The sequence below is a fragment of the Zootoca vivipara genome, chromosome 3 (assembly GCF_965207765.1).
Source record: "Zootoca vivipara chromosome 3, rZooViv2.hap1.1, whole genome shotgun sequence".
NCBI classification, from domain to species: domain Eukaryota; kingdom Metazoa; phylum Chordata; class Lepidosauria; order Squamata; family Lacertidae; genus Zootoca; species Zootoca vivipara.
Window position 1 is genome coordinate 88,943,866 of NC_142586.1, and position 26,457 is coordinate 88,970,322.

At 40.7% G+C, this 26,457-nt stretch overlaps 1 protein-coding gene across 6 annotated transcripts in view; it reads left to right on the forward strand.

The window, feature by feature from the left end:
* TMEM63A (transmembrane protein 63A) overlaps nucleotides 1-26,457 on the forward strand; it is a 40,545-nt gene that overhangs the window by 9,703 nt on the left and 4,385 nt on the right. For 5 of the 6 annotated variants that reach the window (XM_088666638.1, XM_088666641.1, XM_035111441.3 and 2 more), the window contains 18 exons: nucleotides 2,429-2,614; nucleotides 3,418-3,497; nucleotides 5,613-5,667; nucleotides 7,146-7,183; nucleotides 8,722-8,864; nucleotides 10,931-10,982; nucleotides 12,739-12,847; nucleotides 13,530-13,600; nucleotides 15,010-15,090; nucleotides 15,860-15,983; nucleotides 16,172-16,305; nucleotides 16,899-17,036; nucleotides 17,365-17,518; nucleotides 18,205-18,311; nucleotides 21,339-21,425; nucleotides 22,608-22,667; nucleotides 24,940-25,102; nucleotides 25,643-25,748. In XM_088666638.1, the coding sequence (XP_088522764.1) occupies nucleotides 2,438-2,614; nucleotides 3,418-3,497; nucleotides 5,613-5,667; nucleotides 7,146-7,183; nucleotides 8,722-8,864; nucleotides 10,931-10,982; nucleotides 12,739-12,847; nucleotides 13,530-13,600; nucleotides 15,010-15,090; nucleotides 15,860-15,983; nucleotides 16,172-16,305; nucleotides 16,899-17,036; nucleotides 17,365-17,518; nucleotides 18,205-18,311; nucleotides 21,339-21,425; nucleotides 22,608-22,667; nucleotides 24,940-25,102; nucleotides 25,643-25,748 (1,879 nt within the window). In that variant the 5' untranslated portion in view covers nucleotides 2,429-2,437. Of the gene's footprint in view, nucleotides 1-68; nucleotides 93-2,428; nucleotides 2,615-3,417; nucleotides 3,498-5,612; nucleotides 5,668-7,145; nucleotides 7,184-8,721; nucleotides 8,865-10,930; nucleotides 10,983-12,738; nucleotides 12,848-13,529; nucleotides 13,601-15,009; nucleotides 15,091-15,859; nucleotides 15,984-16,171; nucleotides 16,306-16,898; nucleotides 17,037-17,364; nucleotides 17,519-18,204; nucleotides 18,312-21,338; nucleotides 21,426-22,607; nucleotides 22,668-24,939; nucleotides 25,103-25,642; nucleotides 25,749-26,457 lie in introns of those variants that run through there. The other variant, XM_088666640.1, reaches the window with a different exon arrangement.

Sequence of the window (26,457 nt, forward strand, 5' to 3'; positions counted from 1 at the left end):
TGTGTGTGTGTGTGTGTGTGTGTGTGTGTGTCTCCGGCACCCACCTAAGCCTCCCTCCCGGCTCCTCTTCCCGGCCCCTGCTGCGACTTCAGGCAAGTCCCCTCCGTCCTCTCTTCACCTGGCTTCCATTTTCTCTTTATTATCAAGTGGAGGCGACTTTCCTGGTGAATTGTGCGTCTCTTGCATTCTTTCTTTCGCCACCTGCAGTTCTAATCTCGAATGGGCCCGTTATTTTATAGCCACGTTTTGTTTTACAACTGTTTCTCTTTTTTAATGGCTTCAGAGGCCCCAGGTCTATAACAGCTGTATGAGTTGGCAGAAATCCAGCCGCTTAACTGGTGCGGGTGGTGGTGGTGGTGAGAAGCTGCCCAGTTAAATTTCAGCAGGTTCTGTGGGTGCTAAAGCACATGCCCCCTGCCAGGGGGAAGGGGAGGGTGGCAGCCCTAAACTTTGGGGGACGAGGGAGGGGCAATTTTATATCCTTCATCCCTACTTATCGTAGGGTAGACGCCCACATTTTCTTAATATATCAGAAGTTAAGTTGGGCTGTGATCTAATTTCTGAGCCTCTCCCAAGGACCTGCACTGGGTAGGTTATTGCTGGTTGACATTTGTTAATAAATAAAATACCTTATTCTTCTGTTGAGGAAAGTTTGGGCAGGCTTGATAATTGCTGAGATGATGTGTAATTATCAACAGCTGGTGCTAAATCTGGGATGGCTCTCTTCTGCCCTCTGCAGGTTGTAGACTGCCCTGAAATTATTTTGGTTGCAGGCAAATCAGAATTTCAGAAACAGAAAGACATTCATTGTCCTGTGTTACCTCTCTTGTGGAGCTGTGATTTGGTGGATAAAATAAGCGCTGCTTTCTGGTTCGTTCCCTTGAAGTTAAATTAATGTGTGGGATGACAGGACACAAACAAGTTTCATCTCTAAACCAGTGTTTCCCAAACTTGGGTCTCCAGCTGGTTTTGGACTACAACTCCCGTCATCCATAGCTGCCAGGACAAGTGGTCAGGGATGATGGGAACTGTAGCCCAAAAACAGCTGCAGAGTCAAGTTTGGGAGACACTGATCTAAACAGATAATCCACCCATCAACTTGCCTGTTAACCATGAACTGCATCTGTTTTGGAATGAGGCCTAACATCATAGAATTTTGTGAAGAACATATTGGATGTCTTCATTTGGATGGTTTCTTGTACACTGTAAAATTACAACTGTGAAAACATAAAGTTCCTTCATAAGAATGTAAAATTTGATTTTACATCAGATTTTTCTTTGCCACTTGCTGTGAGCTCTTAAATAATTTTATCTTTGCATTCATCTTTAGATGATTTGCCTGTACATGCACAACTTCATGATGGCTGGTTGTCACCTACAATTTAAGAGACTATTCAGTTGTTTATAGCGGCTGGATGGGGCTGAACCAGTTTCCTTCATGCTTAAAGCGTGAAATTATGAATATTTCTAAAACAGTTTAAGGTATTGGATAGCTTTGATACTTGGCTTTGCCCTGCAAAACCTCTAGAACAGGTCTTCCCTTTTGGGGCTGATTGGCAGTTTTGAGAGTGTGCCGTGGGACGTGCTTGTCACAGTCCTCTAGGTCACTGCTTCATCCGGTTGAATTAAAACTTACTCTCTTGAAATTACAAGATTTTTTACATGCAGTCCTCCAGAACTACTATAAAATTAATACTTGTGTTGATCGACTACATTCCACAGTAAAAATCACAAATCTGGTGCTTGCCAGTGCCAACCACAAAAGCATACTTGAGGACCTTTATTATTTTTACATAGGATGTGGACACAGAGGTGACCTATTATTTGGCAGTGGTGAATTTCAGTCTCTGTTTCTCTCCACCCCTCTGTGATATATATGAATGAGAGAAAATGATAGAGTGGGGAGATCCATTCTGTAGGGGCATTTTTTGTGTCGTAGCCGAGCTAGAAAATGACAGATCTGTGGTGTTTACAGTTCCATCCTGCTACAGGCTTTTCCCAGTTCAGTCCTTTCATACTATTTCCTTCATGACTTGGGTCTTGATGGCTTAGAACAGGCATCCCCAAACTCAGCCCTCCAGCTGTTTTGGGACTACAAATCCCATCATCCCTAGCTAATGGGACCAGTGGTCAGGGACAATGGGAACTGTAGTCCCAAAACAGCTGGAGGGCTGAGTTTGGGGTTGCCTGGTTTAGAACATAGAGGTAGCACTATTGTGACAAAGTACCTACTTGCAATAAAAGCTTATGTTTTGATTGTTTTGATTGAACTGTTGCAAAGCTATTTAAGTAATGGGGAATAGTTGTTGTTATTAATATAGATTTTGCTTCAGCCATTCTTTTCTGACTTTGGTTGCTCTCTCTCTCTTTATATATATATAATGCTTTCCTGTCGGTTGTAACTTGCCCTATGATTTTGTTTTCTAAGTGAAACAACATGGTTCCATTCTTTGGAGATATGTGGCTGGATCACTCATGGAATGGGACTAAAACAGACATCCGTGCTAGCAATGGATCCTACTGCTACAGTGGAGCACGGGGAAGTACTGTGCTTCAAGGTGTAAGCTTTGGTGGAGTCCCTATTGTCCTTCTGCTCGATGTAACTTGCTTTTTGGTAAGTTAATTTTAGGAGTCTCAACTTTGGCAGATAACTGCCTCTTATACAATCCCCAAGTTCCCAAAGCAGGGTCTGAGGAAGGGCTTGGTGGGGCAATGGTGAGGCTCAAGAAGTATGGTTGGTGTGCTACGTCAATTGAGCATGTGTGTTAAGACAAGTCCCAGAATCCTCTGCAAAAAAGAGAAGCTCTATGGCGGATATGGAGAAAGTGTTCCCTTTAAATAAGCTGGACTTACTGTCCAATCCAATAGGGCTTGTGTTCTTAAGGGTGAATCATCATGTAATTTACCCTGCTGAAATAGATGCATCCTTTGTCTTGCACAAATGTTTTCCATCCCTTCAGACAGACTGTCTGCAAGGTGTGGCTTGTCCTGACCAAAGAAATATATGTGGAGGGGATGCAGAATAAGTGTGTGGTCATCTTTGGATTATAGGATTTGCAACACTTTCCATTTTTTTTAGTCTCTTTGAGATGGGAGCATATGGTAGTTGCCAAACTATATTTAAGAGTGCCATGTCAGAATTAACATGGGTTTGTCTGAATTCTTTCTTGTGAAGCTTAAGACAGGTATTTCTCACCCTTCACAGCACATGTTTTATTCTTTTTGCTCTAAAAAAGGCCCTGTCCAATACTAGCCATAAGCTATTTTCTGGTGTTACAACAATAAAAATCCAAAGTTTTTGTCAAGTATGAAAAATTTGGTCCTGGTGCTCTAATGGCGCTGTCATATCTGAAGCCAGCTTAACAGGAAATAACGAAACCTTATGCCTTTGAATGAATGTTACTTCTTTTCTTTTAGATTTTATTGTTGGTATTTTCTTTTATAAGAAAAAGATTCTGGGATTATGGTCGTATTGCCCTGGTATCGGAAGCATTGAGGTAAATGTTTGTTTATTTATATAATCCATTTGCTTATTGCATTTATATTCTTCAAGGAAGTTGAGGTGGTGTACATACTTCTCTCCTCCCCACTTTATCTTCACAGCAACCCTGTGAGGTAGGCTAGGCTGAGAGGCAGTGACTGGCCCAAGGTCACCCAGTGAACTTCATGGCCAAGTGGGGATTTGAACCCCGGCCTCTCAGGCAGTAGCACAGCTTCATGCCTGATATAATAGGCATTGTCATAGACCACTAACACCAACAGTTCTATGGATTACAAAGAGGAGGAACTGTGACACTAAGTACATTATTAGGAATTCCTTCGGTAATGGGTTTAAAAAATAATAATAAAAAAGAGCAGCATGTTTGTGGCTGGCATAGCTGCCAAGTCTCCCGTTTTTTGCGGGGGAAACCCCGTATTTTAAACCGTTTTCCGCTGGCAGCCCAGATTGGAAAAAATCCCGTAAATCCCCTGGATTTCTTACCTGCCAGGGAGGCTCCATTTTGGGTGCCGGCGCCGCCCGATTTCCGGTGCTCATACATGGGTAGCGGGGCACCGGAAGTCGCTTCTACGCATGTCCAGACATGCATAGAAGCGACTTCCAGTGCTGCGCCGCTGCTGATCCCGCATTTTTCAGCGGGAGACTTGGCAGCTATGGTGGTTGATGTGTGTGCATGTCTGTGGTTCCCATGAAAATTATTTGGTCATGCATGCTATTGATTAAAAAAGAAAAGCCCATTGTCAACGATGAGTTTAGAGCATTACACCTAGTTTAGCCCTGAAGTACATATTTTTTTTAATTTGCGAAACCACTGTTTCGTTCAAAACATCTCTTGAGCAAAACAGCTGTATAAGGCTAGATCTCTAGGAAGAATCGGCGAGTGCAGGGCATGTTCGTTTCTTGCAGTGGCTGAAACAGTGCTTATTCCAAGCGTGCCCCTTTCCAGTTGCTGCATGCTGAGGTCAGAGTTTGCAGAAAATAAAACAGCATTTTAATTTTAATATGAAGGTTTTGCAAAGACTGTTCTTGCTCAAAACCTCTGTAGCAAAACTGAAGGGGAACAAACAGCTACAATGTGTAAACATGAATTGGGAGTGAAGGAAGAGAGAAATGTGAAGACAGGTGGTGAAGAGTTAACCTAAGGACACAGAAGAAGGAAAGAATCGAACTACCTGAAACTTACCAGAATGTTGTCAGTTTCATATTTGAAGGGCGAGGGGAGAAGTCTTTTTGTAGCTTCCCCCAAGGTTGGGTTGCATCATGGGTTATTTAGAAAGCTATACCCTCTGCTGAAATAGGGGGACATGTCAGCAAGGGAAAGAAGAACAGCAAGCAGACTTCCTTGACCAGCTTTCTGGTGACAGATCCAAAAGAGATATTCATGTGGAATCTCACAACATTTGCTGCTGTGTACTTCCATGGTTGTCATTCCTGAGCAGTGGGGACATGCACACAACACATGAATACCTCTCATGGTTTGGATGGGATCCATTGATTTACTAGTTAAGAGGCAGAAAATGTAATCCACTTATTTGGGAACATCCTTGCACCAATGGGCTTGTGGAAATACTGGATCTGAGCTATGTATTGTATCACAGTGTCATGGGCTGGCTCTAGGTGTAGGCTGGGTGGCGCGGGGCGCCAGGGTGCCGGCCCAGCAGGGGGCGCCGTGCTGCACCCTGCGCCCGCCCACCAGCCGCGCCAAGAAACGGGGCGGAGCGGGGGCGCCAGAGCGATCTCGGCACCACGGCTCCAGGGCACGCGACACGCTTGAGACGGCCCTAACAGTGTCTAGAAATGAAGAGATGGTCCTCTTAGTCATGGAATGAGATCTAGAAAAATATTGCTTTGAGGTCTTTTTTCGGGAGCAAAGCATTATATTGACATGAGAGTGAATAATTTCTACAGAAAGGATTATTTCAGAACCCCCCTCCTAATTGTCTAAAATGCTCATGTTTTCACTCTAGTATGCTTTCCACCTAACTATTTGTTTCTTTTCCCTTTTGAGTACTTCTGCTAGCTGCTTTATTTGAGCTTCTTTTAAATATGCTTTTGAGTAAAGTTTTGTGAAGTCTAGTGTTCTAATTTTGAAGTCTTCCTTTGTGTATTCTAGTGAAACCGCTGTATCTACTGATTTACCCAATCCTGATGATTTGGATCCTGATGAAGTCAGTAATATTTTGCATTAAGCTTCTCCCATATTCTTGTATGTAAAATGTGTCATGAATACATATTCCATAGGAAAATGTTCCGGTGACTGAAACAATAATTGTTTATCAGTAGTGTGAAGGATTCTTTGCTTCAATGGCTTCTATCTTCCAGTGCTTCATCAACTGATTATAGTTATGTTTTTCTTTAAACCTTACGATTAAAATGAGGTAGAAAACACTACTGTGAAGAAACGTACAGTGTGCAGTAGCACAACACTTCATACTTACTATGAATTCTGCTTAAATATAAAACAAATTGACTAGTAACTATAATTTGCAACAGTGTATGATTGTTCATCTCAAAAATGTCACCGAAGCACCAGTAATTATGGCAATAGAATTATTCCAGTGACCTACTGGATGCTGTATTTTATATTGCTACAACCCACCCTGAACCCTTCTGGTAAAAGGCAGGTAATAAGTTTAATAATAACAATATTTGCTGTTCATGGCAAGAGTTGCTTTCAAATGGCTTTAGTTCATGTTGTCTCCTTGTAATCATTTAGTTGTACTGTTGTTTTACTTAAGGAGTCCAAACGTGAAATGATGTGTATAATTTCTTGAGTTGTTGAAACAGCGCTGTAGACTATGAATAGTTCACTTGGTTTGATTAAAGTGATGTAGTCATTGAGGTAGCCCTTATCTCTCTCTTGCTTCTTTCTACTTTCATGGAAGGTCATTGGTTCAGGAAACTCAAGGTCCATGGCGCTCCTGATTTAAGAGGTTTCCAAGGGGAGTGAGTGCGAAAAGTGTGATAGCAGGCATGATTAATCTAGGAGCACCCAATTGAAGCACAACTGAGTGATGAGCCCCGTCACTCTTGGGAGTTCATGTTCCCATGAGGTCACAAAGCTTGCTCACCATCATTTCCTCATTCATGTTTGGATCCCATTTCACTCGGCTTGCCTGAGGAGTTCTAGACTTGAAATGAACTGTATTTCCTCTCTTTTCATCTTGCTTAAAAAAGAAACTTTTCTAAAGGTCCATGTTTTCTTATTTCCCCACCCCACCCCACCCCACCCCCCAAAAGCCTTCCAGTTTCTTTGGGTATTCTCTGAAACATTGTGTCCTGATATTATTAGGAGGCTTAGAACCAACCCAAAGTGTTCCCCCCCCCTGTAAAATAAATTACAAATATAAATTTATAATTTGATTATTCTGCCTCTTACCCAAGCAGGAGAATGGGAGAGCTTTTGGGTGTAGGAGCTGTTTCTGCTCATGCAAAGGGGATAGCTTCTAATTACTCCCAGTTTCCTGTTCCAATTTGCAGCTTCTTGTACATGCCATTTTGGATAGCCCCACAACCCCAGGAGCAGCTTTTCAGGGAATATGTGCAGCTAGAGCTTGGAAGAAGATGTGGGAAACCTTGCTTGCTCTGCTAATGTTTCTCTGGATCCCACTCAGTGTTCAAAAAAGAATATTTCTGCTTCTTCTAGGGTTTTTGTTCTTGGATGATATCTGCCTTTCGAATGAGGTGAGTACACAAAGTAGCAGAAATCTGAGTGCTATTTATGCTATACATTGCTTAATAACAGTTTCTTAGCAATTTTGAAAACAGAGGGCTGTACATTTTTAATGTTCTATGCTTTATCATTGCAGCAATTGGATTTTGGTTAGCCACCTTGAGAATTATTAATAAGACGGAATAGAAAGCTTTTATATTAAATACAAGAAGGGACAGAACTATCGTTAAAATGGTTAGAAAAACAGTAAGCCCACAGCTTTGAAATAAGATTTGAATTGTGTTATGTAAAAGTATTTATAAATCGTTTAATGTTTTTTTTTTAAAAAAATCTCTAATTCGTATCCCAGTATATGTCATTTCTTTCTTTTTTTGTCTTTTTTTTAAAAAGGCTAATTCATTATTATATGAAGCAAGCCTACACACTTCTTTGATCTTTTACCATCTTAACAGCTGGATAGACTGGCTGTGATGACACCAGTCCCCAAATAAAAATTCACTAGGGAAGGATCATTAGATCTTGCTGTTGACTCATTATATGAGCTTGCCAAGAAAATAATGGTTCTAAATTTGAGTTTTTAAGATGTTCTCAAAAGTAGGAAGTACAAGCTTCCTTAGGGACTCCACTTTCAGTTTCCCACCTCTGCAATTTATCTCATTTCAGGAAACTTTTTTCCAGTTATAATGAATAGTAGTGTACTTCTGCGTCTCAGTAAATGGTTTTCAGGATCACAGCTCTTACCTAGAGCTCTGTGCTTTGCAGTAAATACTGTCATGGTTGAGGGTTAAATTTAATGTTGTCGCAGAACTGCCAACCTAATGATGACAATTAAGAAAATACCCTGCTATAATAGTTAGTTGATTTCTGATTTTAAAATTTTATATGGTTTTTATGTATGTTGTAAACCTCTTTGTTTTTTTAAAAAAATAAATATACAAATCAAATTATGTATGTATCTCCTCTGAAATAAGAGGAAATAATTTTCAGGTTGGTATATTGGAATTGTGTAATGCTGTCTAGCTCAGTAGTTTTTTATGTCAGTATTGCTGAGTTCTACAGTGAGGAAAGCTGTCCTACTCCATTACAAAAACATAATTTTTTAAATTGTGTTTACTGTGTCTTTCTGCATCTGCAGGATATTGTATTTAGTGTAATAATTCTGTTCAAAGGTTTAGCTGCATTTCAAATTGGCATCTGCTTTTGGTTGTGCAAATAATTCCTCCCTAATCCAATTTTTGAAAAGTTTTTCATTTCGTATAGAATTGAATCGGGAGAAAGCACTCACATTCTATAAACTGGAGTAGAGAGTGGGCTAAATGCCAGTTGTTCTTTCCATGTGGATGTGCTTTTGTTTGAACCTGCTCAGCATCTTTTTACCGTCTAGCCTCTTTTGCTTCTGTATCCATGTGACCTTTTATGATACCACCATATTGTACAACAGAGTATTTTGTCTGCAACTGTAATGCAATCCTTAGTCAGCCTTCTCCTTAAGCATACGCCCACCTTTGTAAAACTTGGCAACTGACCTGTTCTGTTATTTGTGGTGCAGCGATGAAGAGATTCGTGTAAAATGTGGGGATGATGCCATTACCTACCTCGCCTTTCAGCGCCATCTCATCTGCCTGCTGATTGTAGTCAGCATGCTGTCCTTGTGCATCATACTTCCTGTCAATTTATCAGGCGACTTACTTGGTGAGAACCTTTTATGACTTGGTGTTCCATGTCACTCTTAATGCCTTGATGACCAGGGCTTGCTTATTCTTACGGGGTCTGGTTAGAAAATCTCTCTGTAGTGGGTCCAGTGATTAAAGTACTCTTCTGTAGGTGGGATATATTATAGTTATTTCATTTTCTCCAGAAAACCTTTGGGCATCTGGTAAAACCTCTATTGTGGCTTTGACAGTAAATTACTGCTTCTATATTGGAGTAGCACATCTGTGTTGATGATACCCTATTACTACTCCATGCAGGGTGCAGGAGAGTACAGCGGTACCTCGACTTACGAATTTAATCTGCTCCGAAGGCACCTTCGTAAGTCGAAAAATTCATAAGTCGAAAAACGCCATTGGAAACGCAGTTTCCCATAGGAATGCATTGAAAACGGAAAACTTTGTAAGTCGAAGCAACCCTATCTAAAAATTTGTAAGTCAAAAAATCCCTATCTAAAACCGCTGCAGTTTTTTTCTGGATGTCGAGACATTCGTAAGCATGCGGCCATTACCCCCATTCGTAAGTCGAAAAATTCAGTTGTCGAGTCATTCGTAAGTCGAGGTACCACTGTATAAGCATATGCATTGGTATTCAGTAACCAGACTAAGTTTTTTTTTGCCAAGTATATTAGATTCTCACAATGTGTCTATATTAGCTGGTGTAGGTAGTTTTCCTTCTGAACCAACAACTCCGGCTTGGAACACATCCTAGGCTGTTTTAGCCATTCTGTTCACCATTGTGGCCACTGAAAATATAAGAATTCCATGTCTCAGCATACCAAAGATAATGGCTATGAACAGAGCTAAACAGTCTTTTATCCCAGGATGACACAAAAAGCGAGTCAACAACTCTTAATAATCCCGAGGCCTCTTTCCATCGCTTTTTAAACTAGCCTGTGTTTACATGACCAAGGGGGTTTGAAAAGTTAAGGGGTGATTATGTTGGCAAAAAGACTACATTAAAAGAGGATTGTATAATGCATAATACATTCAATGGAACTGAATGTGGTACACTCAAAATCTGTCTCTTTTTACATGCGATGCTTAAGGCGCTGCAGCTTGTAGGTAAGAAATCAATAAAACTAAGAAGGCATGCAATATATATATATATATATATATATATATATATATATATATATATATATATGATCAGTATATCTAGCCAGAGTTTGTGCTTTCTCTGTCTTTTAAAGGAACCCAGAAGCTCATTTTTAGCATTTATTATTACTGAGAAAATAACATCATAGGAATCGGGATGTTTATACCAAATGGTTAAAAATAATACCCTACCTACTCCTCAAACAGCAGAAGGGAGTGGTGGTGGCTTGCTCCTTCTGCCTCTTTCCTTTATATTTCCTGGTGGGGGGGAAGAAGAGTCTTTTCTTCCTTCCTATGTGATTTTTAGGCTCCAAAAGGTGCTAACCTAATGAACTTGTGGAATCTGGCAGAGGGACCCAACTGGTGTAAGCATGCTTGTTTGGAGTTTGTCTGGGGTGGGAAGGTATTAGCAGTGGGAGAATGGCCGTGTGTCCCTTCCAAGGGAAGGGTGAGCACATGGAGGATACATAATGATGTCAATGAATTTTAAGGTTATCTATTTCTTTCCTCGCTAACTCAATGAGTCCTTCAACTTGGCCTGACTTCTTGTAGTGCATGCGTGCAGATATTGCATGCCAGATTCCCAGTGACTTGATCTTTGAGCGCAAGTGATAGCTACTGCACTGCTTTAGGATTTGAGGCTCAGGGGTCATTTCTGCCCCATTCCTCCATTATTTTGCACAGCTGGATGGTAAAAAAAACCCCCACTAGTCTTGCTTGCTTGCCCTTGTCTATAGCATCCCTGGTGTGTATACTGATGACATGTTCTATACTAATAATGGTTTTTATCTGTATTACAAACTGCTTTGAGATTTATAAATGAAAGCAGTATATAAGGGTAGAACCGTTATAATAAAACAGTGGTAATATTATAGTGATGCAAGAGCATTTTGTTCTTTTTAAATGAATTAATTCAAAGTGTGTATACTGCGCTGTTGTCCTGTTTTTCAGATAAAGACCCTTACAGCTTTGGCAGAACTACTATTGCAAACCTAAGAGCTGGGTATGTAACTATTGAGGTGTTAACATCATATATGTATATTGTGTGTGTACTGTAGTATTTACCCGAGTCTCACGTTCCTTGATTTTACCACTTGGGGACTTCCCCCCGCCATATAAGTAAAAAGCAAGTGGTTTATGTAAAGCAGGCATGGCAGAACAAAATATACAGAAAGTGTACTGCATTTTACTTATCCCTAGCTTGATTTGGAATAGACTTGGGTAAAATAATTCTTCAGAAATATATAATTTAATTATATATTTCTTCACAAATGTTCAACCCGTTGCTATTGGAAGTACCGTGGGGTCTAAATGTTCCTTCCTTTGCCCTCAAAGTTAAGGCCCTTCAGGTTGACCTGTTTATTGTGTTTTCATCCTGAAACATGCTTGCACAAAGCTTACATGGACTTTGGGTCCTAGCTAGTCTTTCTCGAGCATTCTTTCTTAATTGTTTGTGGGGCAGTTATGTGACAATAAATATCAATCCCACATCCATCCTGATTACCTTGCAGCATATTTATATGTATTATTGCTAATCATTCATTTATTTAACACACCCTTTTCAGTGAATTCACTCATCACTGTCCAAACCGCAAAAAAAAAGTCTTGATTTGCTTGGGTGACAGAGTTCTTTAATTCACTTTAACTGTAGTGCAGTTTCTGTTATGCGCTAGAACACCGCACAAAATGTTCCAAGTGTTGGGAAACTTGGGAAATGTAATTCCTGGGCCTCTCAAGTCTTTATTTTGGACATGATCAGCCCTGGCAACCACTTCTCTCAGGGTTTGCGCACCTGAGTCACTGCTGTAACGGCACTGCAAGACAAAATGCTGGTATCACCACCAAGTCAGCTCCCATATCATGTTTCCCTTTTTCCATATTTTAGCTAACTCCACCCTAGTTAAAAGTCTTTGGTTATGATCTATTCAAGGTCACACCTGCGTTTCCCACTCTGTTCAAAAGTGAAAGTATTTTTCCTCCCCACTTTTGAACCCTTTTGCCGCTTACCAGAGGGAAAACAGAAACCGAAAAAAGAAAAAGACAGACGTACAAGTAAAAAGCAGGCATTGCTAATTATAGTAGGATGTGGGGGAACAGAATATGTAATCTGACTTGTTCTAAGTGTTGGTCCTCAAATACTCTGAAATAGGGAAAAAATCACTTTCCCTTTCACCTAGCAGAGTTGTATAATTTCTACCATGTAGATATAATGCATAAGCATTAGTGTGCTCCACTGGGCTTTGAAAGTACATGCAAGTTACTCATTCTATTGGTCATTCTATTGTAAAAATAAATAATAAATAAAAAAATGCTGCTTTATAAATAGTCCTGTGTTCCGGTGGTCTAATAGTATAGTGCTCTTGAAAGGCTGATCCATTTGAAAATGCTGTTGAGGAGGCTGAGAGACCACAGTGCCCTTAGGCTCCTAGAATGTGTTTTAAGTTCCTTTGACACTAACTTGTCAGTAGACAGTTTGGCTGAAACATTAAGTCAGTATGTGCTGAACATGGTTTAGACCCATTGGCTGGGTGGCACTATGCTAAAACAACTACATTTAACGTAGGCCGTTGAATATACATTTTTAAAAATACATGTGTCCTGTATGGTTTAAGGGGAGGTTGTAAAAAGTAACACAGTCAGTCTTATGCTTGCTTTCCTGCCTTGCTGACCACTAAACAGTCATAAATTGAATAGTAGCTTAGGCAAATGTTATACTCCAGTCATTTCACTTCTAATATATCAAAACTTGTGTTCCACAGCAACAATCTTTTCTGGCTGCACACTATTTTTGCTCTTGTGTACATGATTTTGACCGTTGCCTTTATGAGACATCACACTCAAGCCATCAAATATGAAGAAGAAAGCATAGTAAGTTTCTATATTCTTAAAAATGTGTATTGCTACTTCTAGTGTAAAAAGGTAAAGGTACCCCTGACTGTTAGGTCCAGTCACGGATGACTCTGGGGTTGCGGCGCTCATCTATAGGCCGAGGGAGCTGGTGTTTGTCCGCAGACAGCTTCTGGGTCATGTGGCCAGCATGACTATGCCGTTTCTGGCAAAACCAGAGCAGTGCACGGAAACGCCGTTTACCTTCCCGCCGGAGCAGTACCTATTTATCTACTTGCACTTTGACATGATTTCGAACTGCTAGGTGGGCAGGAGCTAGGACCGAGCAACGGGAGCTCACCCCGTTGCGGGGATTCGAGCTTCCGACCTTCTGATCGGCAATCCCTAGGCTCTGTGGTTTAGACCACAGCACCACCCCTTGACAAATCATGTATGCACATTTTGATTTGCTGGGTTGTGGGACAAGTCTACAAAACAGAACACAAAAAAACCAAGTAATTTGGTCGAGCTTGGATTCTGTTCTGTTTCAGCAGGGGGTGGAAAGTATTTTCTTTTGTGAACGGGGGGGTCATCAATGTAATCCTTGTTTTTTTCTCCTCTTCAAATACACACATCCCAACTTGAAATATATAATAATGTCTCTCTTTTCTGGCTTCTTCCCTAGTTCAAAGTCTCTGAGAAACTAATAATTTCTGTTCCGTAGGTAAAACGCACATTGTTCATAACTGGGCTTCCCAAAAATGCCAAAGCAACAACCATAGAAAATCACTTCAAGTAAGTAAAAGCTGAATTTCTATTGGTTTATTTTTCTTTAAACAAAGGGTCCTTATAGTTTCAAGCTCCCTTAACAAAATATATAACTAAATTATTGTTTAATTTTACCTATAGACTATTATTAAAAATTAATTTGCAAAGCCTGTCTAAATGCACTAGTTACAGGTAGGTAGCCGTGTTGGTCTGACGTAGTCAAAACAAAATTTAAAAAATCTGAAGAAGTGTGCATGCACACGAAAACTCATACCTATGACAAACTTAGTTGGTCTCTAAGGTGCTACTGGAAGGATTTTTTTTAAAAAAAATTGTCTAAATGTAGTCCTTGAATTTAGTGTCTACCCTAGCTGTGTCGTGTGTAGTGGCAGCCAAGGATGGATAAACTACTAGACTTCCTACTTAAGGAGAGACCTTGTCCATATTAGCTGGTACCTGGGGTTAGTCCTATCTACCCACCCACTACAGGAAAAACTGTAAAAAAAGGGGGGGGGAGGCTAGCTGGAATGGTACAGAAGAGCAATGGGCACTGTATCTTGACAACTTTGTAAACTTGTGACAGCAATTTAATTTTAAATTGGCATAAGTGGGGGTTGATAGAGCAGTCAGAGGAGAGCTTTCTTGCACTTGGCTACCCGATTTGTATGGAATGTCACTGCAATCTGTGGAGCCAATGGAGTATAACTTTTTGTGGCCTGGCACCACGCTCTGACCTGTGCAGTGGCAATTTGCCTGATTATCCTATGCCCGGAGCAATATTATTTGGGCATGATAAACCAGCTCCTAGGAAGCATTTCCTGGTACATTTCTTTGTTCTCGAGATGTAACTTTGTGAATTAATATTTGGGTTTTAGTGGTGGGGTGAAATCTCTGTTCAGCTTCAAGTAGATTTAAGTAAAACATGTTTTTTTTGGGGGGGGACCTCTCACACCCAGAAAAACATTAGATTCTTTTCTGAGGTTTAGCTCTATTTCACCCTGAGTGACATAACCAGGAGCACAATGAGGGCTGAGCCCGACTACAATTTCCCGAGTTGTTATTTCCCCCCCCCACACCCTTGTGCTCCCTTCCCATGTCACCAGAATGTGGGTAGCCTTAATTATTCCTCCTGCACTTGCACAGCAGGAGCCCGGAACCTTGGAAAGTGTAGTTGCAACATTATTCTAGGGGTCCTGTACCTTCTAGGGTGTGATAGGAATGTCCATTCCTAGACCTTCATCTGCCACCTGCCACCAAATCAGTTTTTTAAAGAGAGTTGAGGACAGCAAGCCTGTGCTTCAGATGACTTTGCGCCCCAGTCACAATAGGTTTGTGCTAAGATGTCTAAATTTATATTCTGAGCCTACCTATTTTTGAATGCAGTGTTTCTCACCATCTTACTACAGTTTGTAATTATCTGTTTCATCCTTTTGCAGTGAAGCGTATCCAACCTGCAATGTACAAGAGGTCCAGTTATGTTATAATGTAGCCAAACTCACCTCTCTCTACAAAGAAAGGTACCTGCATGAAAAATGTCCTGGTGAAACTGCATTCCCTTCATTTTAAAATACGTTAACAGCAAAATGATCCGGTGCCAGTACCAGGCTGCTGGTATTATCTTTGCTGTTCTCAAGAATATTTCAGCCTTGCAGAATCAATCACGAGATACTATTACGTTTTGCATACAGAAACAATATTTTAGCAAGAGAAAGTTAAAGTTTTCTATACAGAGGTACAGAGTGACTTTTACCACATGTAGCTATAATGTCCCTACAGTGACAGCCCAGTAGCTTTTCTTAACTCCAGTTTAGTTTGTGGTTCCTGAAATTGCAAAGCAATGTGTGTGTGGGGGGGGGGGGGGTTCGGTGGTTGAAGATATCCAGGTTCAAATCTCTTACGAGGCGAAGAATCTCTGTGTATGATCTTGGGCCAGTTGCTGTCTCTCAGCTTCAGCCTATCCTATAGGAATATTGTGAGGGTGAAATAAGAGAGCCTCATGGATGTCTCCTTGGGGAAGGGTAGGACAAAAACATAATATATACAGAAGTATAGAGCATGATACTTCCACATTATAGGAACACCATCAGTCTACATAGTGCATACCTGCATGATTGGCATTCATAAGCTGGTACAAGTTTTAGATCTTTAGTACACATGTTGCATTATATGTATGTATTTGAGCTGTTCCGTAACTCTTTGCTTATAAAAATGTGTTTCTAAGATGGACACACAGTTTTGGGAATTAATCTGTTTTTGCATCATGAAACCTTATGTGTTTGTGCCCAGAAAAAAGGCAGAGAAACATGTGGCTTATTATACACAAGTGTTTCAGAAGAGTGGTAAGCGATGTTTCATACACACACAATGGTTTGGCCAGTTCTGCTGTTGTGAGGTCAGAGGTTGCAAAAAGGTAAAGAACCTGTTTTATTACTTGTCTTAACTGTGTGGAAGATAAAATGCTTTGTAGTTTTTGTATGTGATGTCTCTGTTTAAAATAGGAAAAGCTTAATGCATGAAAAGTGAAAACAGTACTACAGTATTTCCAGGTCTGAAGAGCTATTCAGCACTGTTTTTGTAACCGAAGCTTCCTTTCAACAGGAGGATGCTATAGATTACTACACCAAGGTTAGCAATAAATATCTGAGCGAATATTTGAAAGAGGAAAAGCTAATTTATGACAAGCCACTGGGAATGGCTTTTGTAACATTTGATGAGAAAGTCATGGCAACACAGTAAGTATTTTGTTCTTTTAATTCAATATGGTCACAAAGCTGAATTTTTTACACTAAATGGAACACAAACCAATCCCAGTTCACCCCCCAAAAAACCATTTATGCATCTGTTTAAATACCACAGGAAGTCAGCAGACGGAACTCAGAGTATCTTGCCTTTTCAGCTCACCTGAGGTTTTTCACCCATTCCTCTCCTCACATTTAACTAATTTTAGCTGACAATTGACTTTTGTCTTAATCAAACAATGAACCTCTTCTGTCTGAACTGCATTTATCTGAAAGACTTAAGGATCCAAATTCCAGAAGAGTTTCTGTATTAATTTTTTGGCAGTGAAAACAGGGAAAACCACAAGGTTGTTAATGATATTTAAAGTATTTTCAGCCTGAATAGTCTACTCAGAGTTAAATTACTTTTATATGTTATATGTCTGCCTACACAGTTTTAATCTAAAAAACACCCTCTGGTGGCTGAGTGACATTGAAAGGTTACACAAGGGTTGCTTTGATCACGCATATTAACTTTCCTAGCAGTTTCTCTGTACATTTTCAAGTAATTCCAAGGATGAATGCTGAAATATTTTATTTTATTGCAGTATTCTTAAAGATTTCAATGCCTGTAAATGTCAAGGCTTTAGGTGTATTGGAGAACCTCAGCCGTCACCCCACAGCAAGGAACTCTCTGTTTCAAAGTGGAATGTTGCATATGCTACTTATCCAGAGGATATCTGTTGGTAACTTTATTATTTTTATTTTTATTATTTATTAGATTTATATACTGTCCTTCCATCATAAGATCTCAGGGTGGATCACAGAATAAAATACAGGATAAAAACAAGTAAATAATTCAACAAAACAGCAAAACAATAACTGTCCTTCTCACAGTCATGTTTAAAAGGGATAAGGCATCACCCTGCCTGTTAGTTCCTACCTCAAACCATGCCTCTTTCTTCCCTGCCCCATGCTTTGTACTTGTTTAAGCAACAGGTACCATACATCTGTTAATACCATTATTGCAAAGTATAGAATACTTGCTAGTCTGCTGTGTCTTCTCACTTACAGGGAAAAGCTCTCAGTTCAAGGGGTGAAGTGGTGGTTTCTTTGGCTTAGCATCAACTTGTTCCTGTTTATTGTGCTCTTTTTCTTGACAACACCTTCCATCATTATCTCGACAATGGACAAGTTTAATGTAACCAAGCCTATTCACTATCTTAATGTGAGTAGCCCATTACATTCCGGTTTCATTCTCTGTTAATGCCTTCATGGGGAAACTCAGAAAGTGTAGACGAGCTGGAAATGGTACAGTTCTATCCAGGGGTAGGCAACCTCAGGCCCGTGGGCTGGATGCGGCCCGATCGCCTTCTCAGTCCGGCCCACGGATGGTCCAGGAATCGGCGTGTTTTTTGTGAGTAGAATGTGTCCTTTTATTTAAAATGGATCTCTGGATTATTTGTGGGTCCTGCCTGGTGTTTTTACATGAATAGAATGTGTGCTTTTATTTAAAATGCATCTCTGGGTTATTTGTGGGGCATAGGAATTCTTTTTTTTACTTTCTCAAAATATAGTCCGGCCCCCCACATGGTGAGGGATGGTGGACAGCTGAAAAAGGTTGCTGACCCCTGGTTCTAACTAACACCTCCCACAAAGATTTTTGGAGGGGTTTGCCCAGAAATTGTAATTATGCAAACACACTCTTTCAACTTAATCTTTTGCCAAAGTTTGTGTAACTGGCCAAATCCTAGCCACCACCTCTGTACTCTGCCCACAGACTAAGCCATATTCAGTGAGTTCGATACCTTTCTTAAAAGCTAATATAACAGATAGGCTTCCAGCTCAGTTGTTTTCAAGGTGACTATATAGAATTGGGCTTCATTGCTTTCTCTTTCCTCTCCATCCTCACAGAACCCTGTTGTGAGCCAGTTCTTCCCAACACTCATTCTGTGGTCCTTTTCAGCTTTGCTGCCTACAATAGTAATGTACTCAACGTTTCTTGAATCGCACTGGACAATGTAAGAATATATGTTCCTTTTTTGTTGGCTAAAGACCTCAAAATTCTGTGGAAGGAAGGATAGACATACTTTATAGAAAGTAGAACAGCAAAAACTAGCAGCTTCCATTCCTCCCAAGTAAACACTGATTTTTAATTTAAACATCCCATAAGGCAAAGGAGAAGTTAGACAATCATAGAGTTGGAAGGGACCATGAGGGTCATGTCATATTATAACAAGACTCTTCATGGCTCCCTCGCAGTAGGCACCATGGACCATATTATAACAACTCTTTTCCCTAGGTGAGTTAACTAATGCAATCTATCATGTTTTTGTTTGTTTTGCTAAAGTTTCTAATCAGGTGTAGTGTGTGCACTGGGAGTGTGCACTGAAAGACTGAATGCTTTTAAGGTAGACCTGTTATGACTATGGATTGCTTATTGCAAGGATAGGGAACACCCAGATTTTGTTGGACTCCGATCAGGTCAATGGTTAGGAATGATGACAGTTGTCACCCAACAACATCTGGAGGACCACAGGTTCTCAATCCCTAGCCTATGACATTTATTACGTGTCTGTCTTCCTTTTATTATTATTATTATTATTATTATTATTATTATTATTATTTTATTATTATTTATCAGACAATTATAATTTATCAGACAATCCCAGCGTGGGTAACAGCGTAGTTAAATCATTACATTTCCAGGGAGCTGAAAGCACAGCACTGAACTTCAGTAATTAAAAGCACCCATAGAGCCTCTCTTGGCTATCAGTTGCTGGGCAGCTATAATCCCATACACGTATGGGCAAACAGATAAATGTTTGGGGCCAAAATGCCGCTAGCTTTATTTCTAGAAGAACATTCCACAATCAAGGCACCACCCCCAAGAAGGCCCAGTTTTGTGTCACTATGCACTGTATTTCTCCTGGTAGTAAGACAATGAGAAAGCCTACCACATAGTTTGAAGGGCCTAAGCAGGCTGATTCAGGGGTGGTTTTTCCTTCAGATACCTGTACATATAAGATAATACAAGCACCAGAATTCCAAGCCCAGTAGAATATAGGCAACCAATGTAGATCTTTCAAGTTTTGCATTATATGATCTAGGGACCCAGGTGGCGCTGTGGGTTAAACCACTGAGCCTAGGGCTTGCTGACCAGAAGGTCGGCGGTTCGAATCCCTGTGACGGGGTGAGCTCCCGTTGCTTGGTCCCAGCTCCTGCCAACCTAGCAGTTCGAAAGCACGTCAAAATGCAAGTAGATAAATAGGAACCGCTACAGCGGGAAGGTAAACGGCGTTTCCATGTGCTGCTCTGGTTTGCCAGAAGCGGCTTTGTCATGCTGGCCACATGACCTGGAAGCTGTACGCCGGCTCCCTCGGCCAATAATGCTAGATGAGCACGCAACCCCAGAGTCGGTCACGACTGGACCTTATGGTCAGGGGTCCCTTTACCTTTTAGACACTTGGTAGACACTCTAGTCAGTGTTCTTGTCAGCTGCATTCTGCACTAATTGTAGCTTAATTAAAGGAATAACATAAAAAATAGCCCCCCACAAGACACATTTAAAAGGCCATGGATTGTTTAATCAGCTGAAGGCACCGAAATTATGTAATGAGGGCGTCAGGCGAGCCTCCTTGGGAGAGCATTCCACAAATGGGAGGCCACCACAGAAAAGGCCCATTCTTGTGTTGCCGCCCTCTGGACCTCTCGTGGAGGGGGCAGCTCAAGAAGGGCATAAGATGATTCTCACAAAGTCTGCATCAGTTCATATGGGGAGAAGTGGTAATTGAGGCATTGTGGTTCTGAGCCGTTTCAAGTTTTATAGGTCAAAACCAGCACTTTGAATTGGGCCTGCATCCTAATTGGTAGTCAGTGCAGTCAGGCCAAATAGTAAAATGTCATTTTTTGTTACCTGTGAGAGCTGGAAATGTCACAGCTTAAAATTAGCCGCTGTTTCTTTAATACAAAAGGAACTGAGTCAACATGAGTCAGCGGCCTACAACGAATCGGCAAAGCCTACATATGCCTGTATATATAGAGTGGTCATTGATTGTGTGTGGTGTGGGTTGGTAGACGGTTGAAAGCTGGTTGCGTTAATATGTATAAAGCTGTCAGTCGTGGTTGGAGAAGACTTTTTTTTAAAAAAATAAAAGCAGCGTTCTGCAAAGTATTCTTTCTCAATGACTCTTTGTGCCGACTAGGGTCTGAGGACCAGGCAAAGGAGGTCAGAACCTTTTCCTTTTCAAACACTGACAGGAAAGATAGAACGAAGACAAAGGCCCATGTTTTATAACAGTGATGGGCAACCTTTTGAGCTTGGTGTGTCAAAATTCACCTAAAAACCGAGCATAACTCGGGTGGTGTGTCACTTTGAGAAAAAACACCATAATTTCACAATATTTATAGTTTAAATAACAAAAATGTATAATTCTAATATATAACTGTATTTAATAAACCAAAAACTAATTATTTAACCTAACCAAACCCAAAACCCCATATTTATCACAAAATGCCCAGAGTTGTTGAGCTTTTTGGGGGGAGCTGCTGACAATTTTGGAGGTTTTTTGGGGGGGGTGCAAACATTGCTTTGCTTTTTTGGGGGGGGTGCCCCAAAGCTGCTGTGCTTTTTGGGGGGGGGAGAGAACAGAAATAAATGACAAATAATACCTTCGCTGGAACTAACATGCAGCACCGACATAGTCTGCCAAAGTGCAAAAAAAGAACCCAGCACAGAATGGGTTAAAAAACGAACGCCGTAACACCCAATCATCGTCTGCCAAAGCGCCAGAAAAAACAGCACAGAAAGGGTTAAAAAACAAATCTCTGGCTACCAGCAACAACAACAACAAAAAAGGATCCGGGTTTTAACAGCGGAGACAAGCTATAGTGTGAGGAGGAAAACAACAACAGCGCGAATGGGCTGATGGGCCGCGTGCCAGCAGTGAGGGCTCTGCGTGTCACGTCTGACACGCGTGTCATAGGTTCGCCATCACTGTTTTATAACATAAGTATATATCATGTGATTAATATTTTCTTTTTTATAGGTCTGGTGAAAACAGAATAATGATGCATAAGGTCTACACTTTTTTAATCTTCATGGTGCTAATTTTGCCTTCACTTGGTTTGACCAGGTAAAAACCGAGGGCCGTAGCTAGGGGGTGGCGAGGAAGGCCCCTGCCAGGGGCGCAGGCAGGGGGGCACACGGACGCACAAAATCGGCTTTAAAATATGTCCCTAAGTATGTCTATAAATAAAAATATTGATTATTGCCTCATAAGAAAAGGTGAAAGTGAAGTGCGTGAGGAATTGAATGGGTGGGTGGAGGTGGGGGTTGGAGGAGAGGCAGAAAGAATAGCTAATTTGTCCATGGCTAGGGGGCACAATTTGGATGGTTCCCCCAGGGGTGCAAGATCACCCTAGCTATGGCTCTGTAAAAACCAATTTGGAATTCCAACTTTCTAGTTAAGACACTGGAATTTTTTTTGGTGCTGGAATTTTTGCCGTACTAATTACATTAAAAAGTCGCTTACTTCTATTCTTATGTCATGGAAAGCTAACTTCTTAAACTACTTACTTTGGCTTCTTTTATTTCATATTAGCCAGTGCACATGTTGAGGCACTACAGTGATGTTTGTGTAACCAGGGACAGTTGAATCCATATCATCCCACATCTGTGCTCAAGCCACATAACATTTCCACCTTCTTGTTGCTTGCGTAAACCATATTTTGTTTTGGTGTAGTGTGCAATGACACCTAAATCCCATTAAAATAAAAGGGATGTAAGGACACAGTTCATTACTTTTTCCTCATTGATTTCAGTGGGACTTAAAGGCCAAAGCAGAGGTGGCACAGAAAGTCTTGGATTTTTCTTTTTCTTTTCTAACTTAAGAAGCAGCTGTGAGGAGAGGTGATGGTCTTTTATGTGCTGCTGGGATCTGTTAACCCTTTCACCAAAGTTTCCCCACCTTTCTTCCTGACAATATTCAGGCATCTTTTCTCCCCCTCCTTCAAATGAGGCAATTTCAAGGGGTTCAGGGAACCCCAATCAAAATTGGAGGCCCTACAGCAGCTGCTTTTAAGTTTGGTTAATGGTGTTTTAATAAAAAAGTTGTGGTAGATCCTTACACAAATCTCCCGAGTCACATCCGTTTTGACCTTTAGGCATGTATAATTTCCTCTGTTTTGTAGGCAAATGTTCAAAACAAAAGGGTAACTAAAACTCTTAAATAACAACGATGTGCTTAGAAAGACCCTTTTGTTCACATGTTGGATGTAGTGAATTATGGAGACTAATGCTAGCATATTTCTTCCAGTCTTGATGTCTTCTTCCGTTGGGTGTTCGACCGCGCATCTGAATCTAGATTTAGATTAGAGTAAGTAGTTAAGATCCTTTTTCTACCTGCCCAGGAGCTTGTATGTCTTCTAGATACCGTGGCGCCTGCCCTGTGGAATGCCCTCCCATCAGATGTCAAAGAGATAAACAACTACCTGACATTTAGAAAACATCTGAAGGCAGCTCTGTTTAGGGAAGTTTTTAATGTGTGAAATTTTAATGTATTTAAATCTTTGTTGGAAGCTGCCCAGAGTGGCTAGGGAAACCCAGCCAGATTGGGTTTTTTTTACAAATAATAAATAATTATTATTATTATTATTATTATTATTATTATTATTATTATTATATGTGAACAATCCTACATCTGTCTAGAATATTCAACCATTTGCTTAACCTGCAAAAATAAATTACTCTGGGAGCCCAGAAAACATTATTGCATTTTGTCTTAACAACATTGTCCATAAAGGAGTGACTACAGAATCTACTGGTTGATGCTTAGGTAAAGGTAAAGGAACCCCTGACCATTAGGTCCAGTCGTGACCGACTCTGGGGTTGTGGCGCTCATCTCACGTTATTGGCCGAGGGAGCCAGCGTACAGCTTCTAGGTCATGTGGCCAGCATGACAAAGCCGCTTCTGGCGAACCAGAGCAGCACACGGAAATGACATTTATCTACTTGCACTTTGACGTGCTTTCGAACTGCTAGGTTGGCAGGAGCTGGGACCGAGCAACGGGAGCTCACCCCATCGTGGGAATTCGAACCGCCGACCTTCTGATCGGCAAGCCCTAGGCTCTGTGGTTTAACCCACAGCGCGACCTGTGCCTACCTACCCTTACCTTAAACACAAATTTAGAACTTTGACCTGGATAACTAAGAGATTCAACATCTAGAATCTAGGTTAAGCATGCAGCATATTTGGTACCTTCAGTGTCTCTTTTGCTTCCTGTACAGTTACATCCAACTTTTTACAATAAATGCAACGCATATAATATTGAGGCATGGAAAGATAAACAGTTGTTTTATTTGAAAGACTTTTATAGAAGTGGTAAATCTCCTTTCCGAAGAAGAGATTAAAGAGAGTCTAGATGATGCTTCCCTAGCTTGGATGTTATGGAGCCAATTAATCATTATTTATGTGTATTATCACTGAAAGACAAAGGAAGATTCATATTTAAATATATGGAAGTTATTTTTGTGTTGAAGTAGTCATTGTATACGGAATATAAATTATTACTCATTGCTATTATACAAGCCACAATCTAGAATATGCTATGACAGGAGGACAAGCATGCTTACAATTTCATGTGTATTCAATAAAATTAAACCAAATTTAACTACAGGTATTTTCAATTAAGCAATTATTTTCAAAATAAGCCAATTATCAAGGAAAATGCAAAAAAGGCAGCTAGAGCAATTTGAAAGGATGGTGCTTAGAAGCTGAGTGCCCGTCATACATAAAATTTTAGTAGGCAAAAGTTACAGGTGCATTCCTGATTTCAAAAATATGTGGGAATAGAAATGTGATGCTCAAATAGAAGTCACAACCTTGGAATAAACACATCAGCACAAGCTGGAGAGCTGGTTTTTTTTTAAAAAAATAATAATTCATAAATGTTATCTCATAAACTTTCTCTTATCAGTTCTGAAGCATTTCCTTTGGGTTGGAGGGGTGCCAGGTGGTTGGCGACTTCTGCCACGTGCACTGTAAATCCCCTTAGTTAAAAAACCCAACGCTTAATTACTAAACAACAGGTTACTCTGTCACCACATTTGGCCCTTTGAGTTTGCTGCACCACAAATAATTATTAGTTCATCATCCAGTTGCTACTAGAATTGCTATTGCAATTTAAAATGGACAATCTGGGATTCTGGTTTCAGAAACTTTGGCAAACAGCATTGTTGGAAAAATTAATGCAGAAATTGAAAACAGTTAAATTTGGTTTAATTTTATTGAATACATATTCACGCAAGCGATTGTGATCATGCTGCCATAGCATATTCTAGATTAAAGCAGTACCCCCTCCATTACTCCTGCATTTCTTCAATATTGGCTAAGTCTTTTCCTTTCTTTTATTTAAACACAGTTTTGCCTTGTTATTTGCCTCTTTCCGTTTAGCTACCTTTTCCAACTTACTTTACCTCCCAGGCTCCCCTCCCTGAGATCGGGCATACTGGGACATATAATGAGATCTAGCAGAGTTCTCCCCAGAGCAGGCAGGGGTAGGGGATGTTAATTGGTGACCAGTTGAGGTTTATCACCTTCTTCATCATCACTCACTTGTGTTTTTTCTTTTTTCTAAAAATATGTGCAGGTGTGTCTTTTTGCCTGACCAAGGAGCTTTCTTTGTGAACTATGTGATTGCATCGGCTTTCATTGGCACTGGGAGTGAGTTGTTGCGTTTGCCAGGACTCCTGCTATACACTTTTCGCATGTTTATGGCCAAATCCAGTTCTGAGAGAAAACATGTTAAGCAGGTATGAAACCTAGACCTATTGCACAAAGAATTTTACATTCCCGTCAACCATACGCAGCAATACTTTGCATCTCTGTTCACATGGGCTTCCAGCATTCATCCCTGGACTCTGATCATCCTGATAATTTAAATCTTGTTGGCGATTCCCCAGCTTTCTGGTGGCCTTCTGTTGGAGCACAGTTAACGTCTGTAGCTCAAACAGAGCAGCTTCACTTTTTCCTTTCTGAGGAAGCTTAGAAAATCTTTCCATCTAAGGACCCCAACATTTGAAAGTATTTACAGATCTGGCTTTTCATTTAATTTAATTTTCATTTAAGACGATTGAGTTGTCCTGAGTAAACGTCAATAAGTGGCGCTCTCTCCATTGTCGCAACAAATTTCTGGTGATGCAACTGGTATGCACTCATGCCACCAAAGGTTGCTGGCGCATGTCTCCTAAAGTGTGGCATGCACCACTTTAAAAATAACTGGTGTATGGAGAGAATAAGAGGCAGAATATTGTTCCTGCAACACTTAATGCAAATGTTTTATTTCCTTGTAGCACCAAGCATTTCAGTTTGCGTTTGGAGCAATGTATGCGTGGACACTCTGTGTGTTCACTGTCATCATGGCCTACAGCATCACCTGCCCCCTTATTGTCCCATTTGGTAAGTTGGCCAGTGTGCTGGAATTGTAATAGGACAAACAGGAGGGCTTGGTGGCAGATCGACTTGAATATAGTATTGAGACTGAGAAGTATATGTGTTATACTAGTTTCTGTGCTGGCTGAATTGTCACACAGGGTAAGAAAAGAGCGTAAATCATTTTGCTGCTCTCAGTGGGAACTTAGTGTAGTGCTGGTTAATCTAAATACATGTTCCGCATGCTTTTTAGGTTTGCCTCTATATTATTCTTAGTTTCCATTTGTATGCTTTTTGTTGTATTCATTAGTATAGCATAGTATTTTTTTTATCTGAAAGGGGTTACGCATTGTAGGAAGTGCAACACGAGAAACATTAAAAGGTCAGCCAGGGCCAGCTCTAGGGGTAGGCTGGGTGGCGCGGGGCGCCAGAGGGGCGCCGTGCGGAAAAGCCGCGTGGAAGCCATGCTGCACACTGCTCCCGCCCATCAGGGCGGGGGCACCGGAGCGATCTCCGCACCACGGCGCCAGGGCACCCGACATGCTTGAGACAGCCCTGAGGTCAGCATAGACCAGTAAGAAGACTAGGCTATGGATTTTGTGGTCTTGAGGATGAAAAAGGGAGTTGCAAGCTCATGAAACAACCTATGAGAACATAGCTCTCAGGTGTAGATCATACTTCCCATATATTGCAAATGTCATAAAATGTAAGATACTTTAAAACAGCACAGAATAAT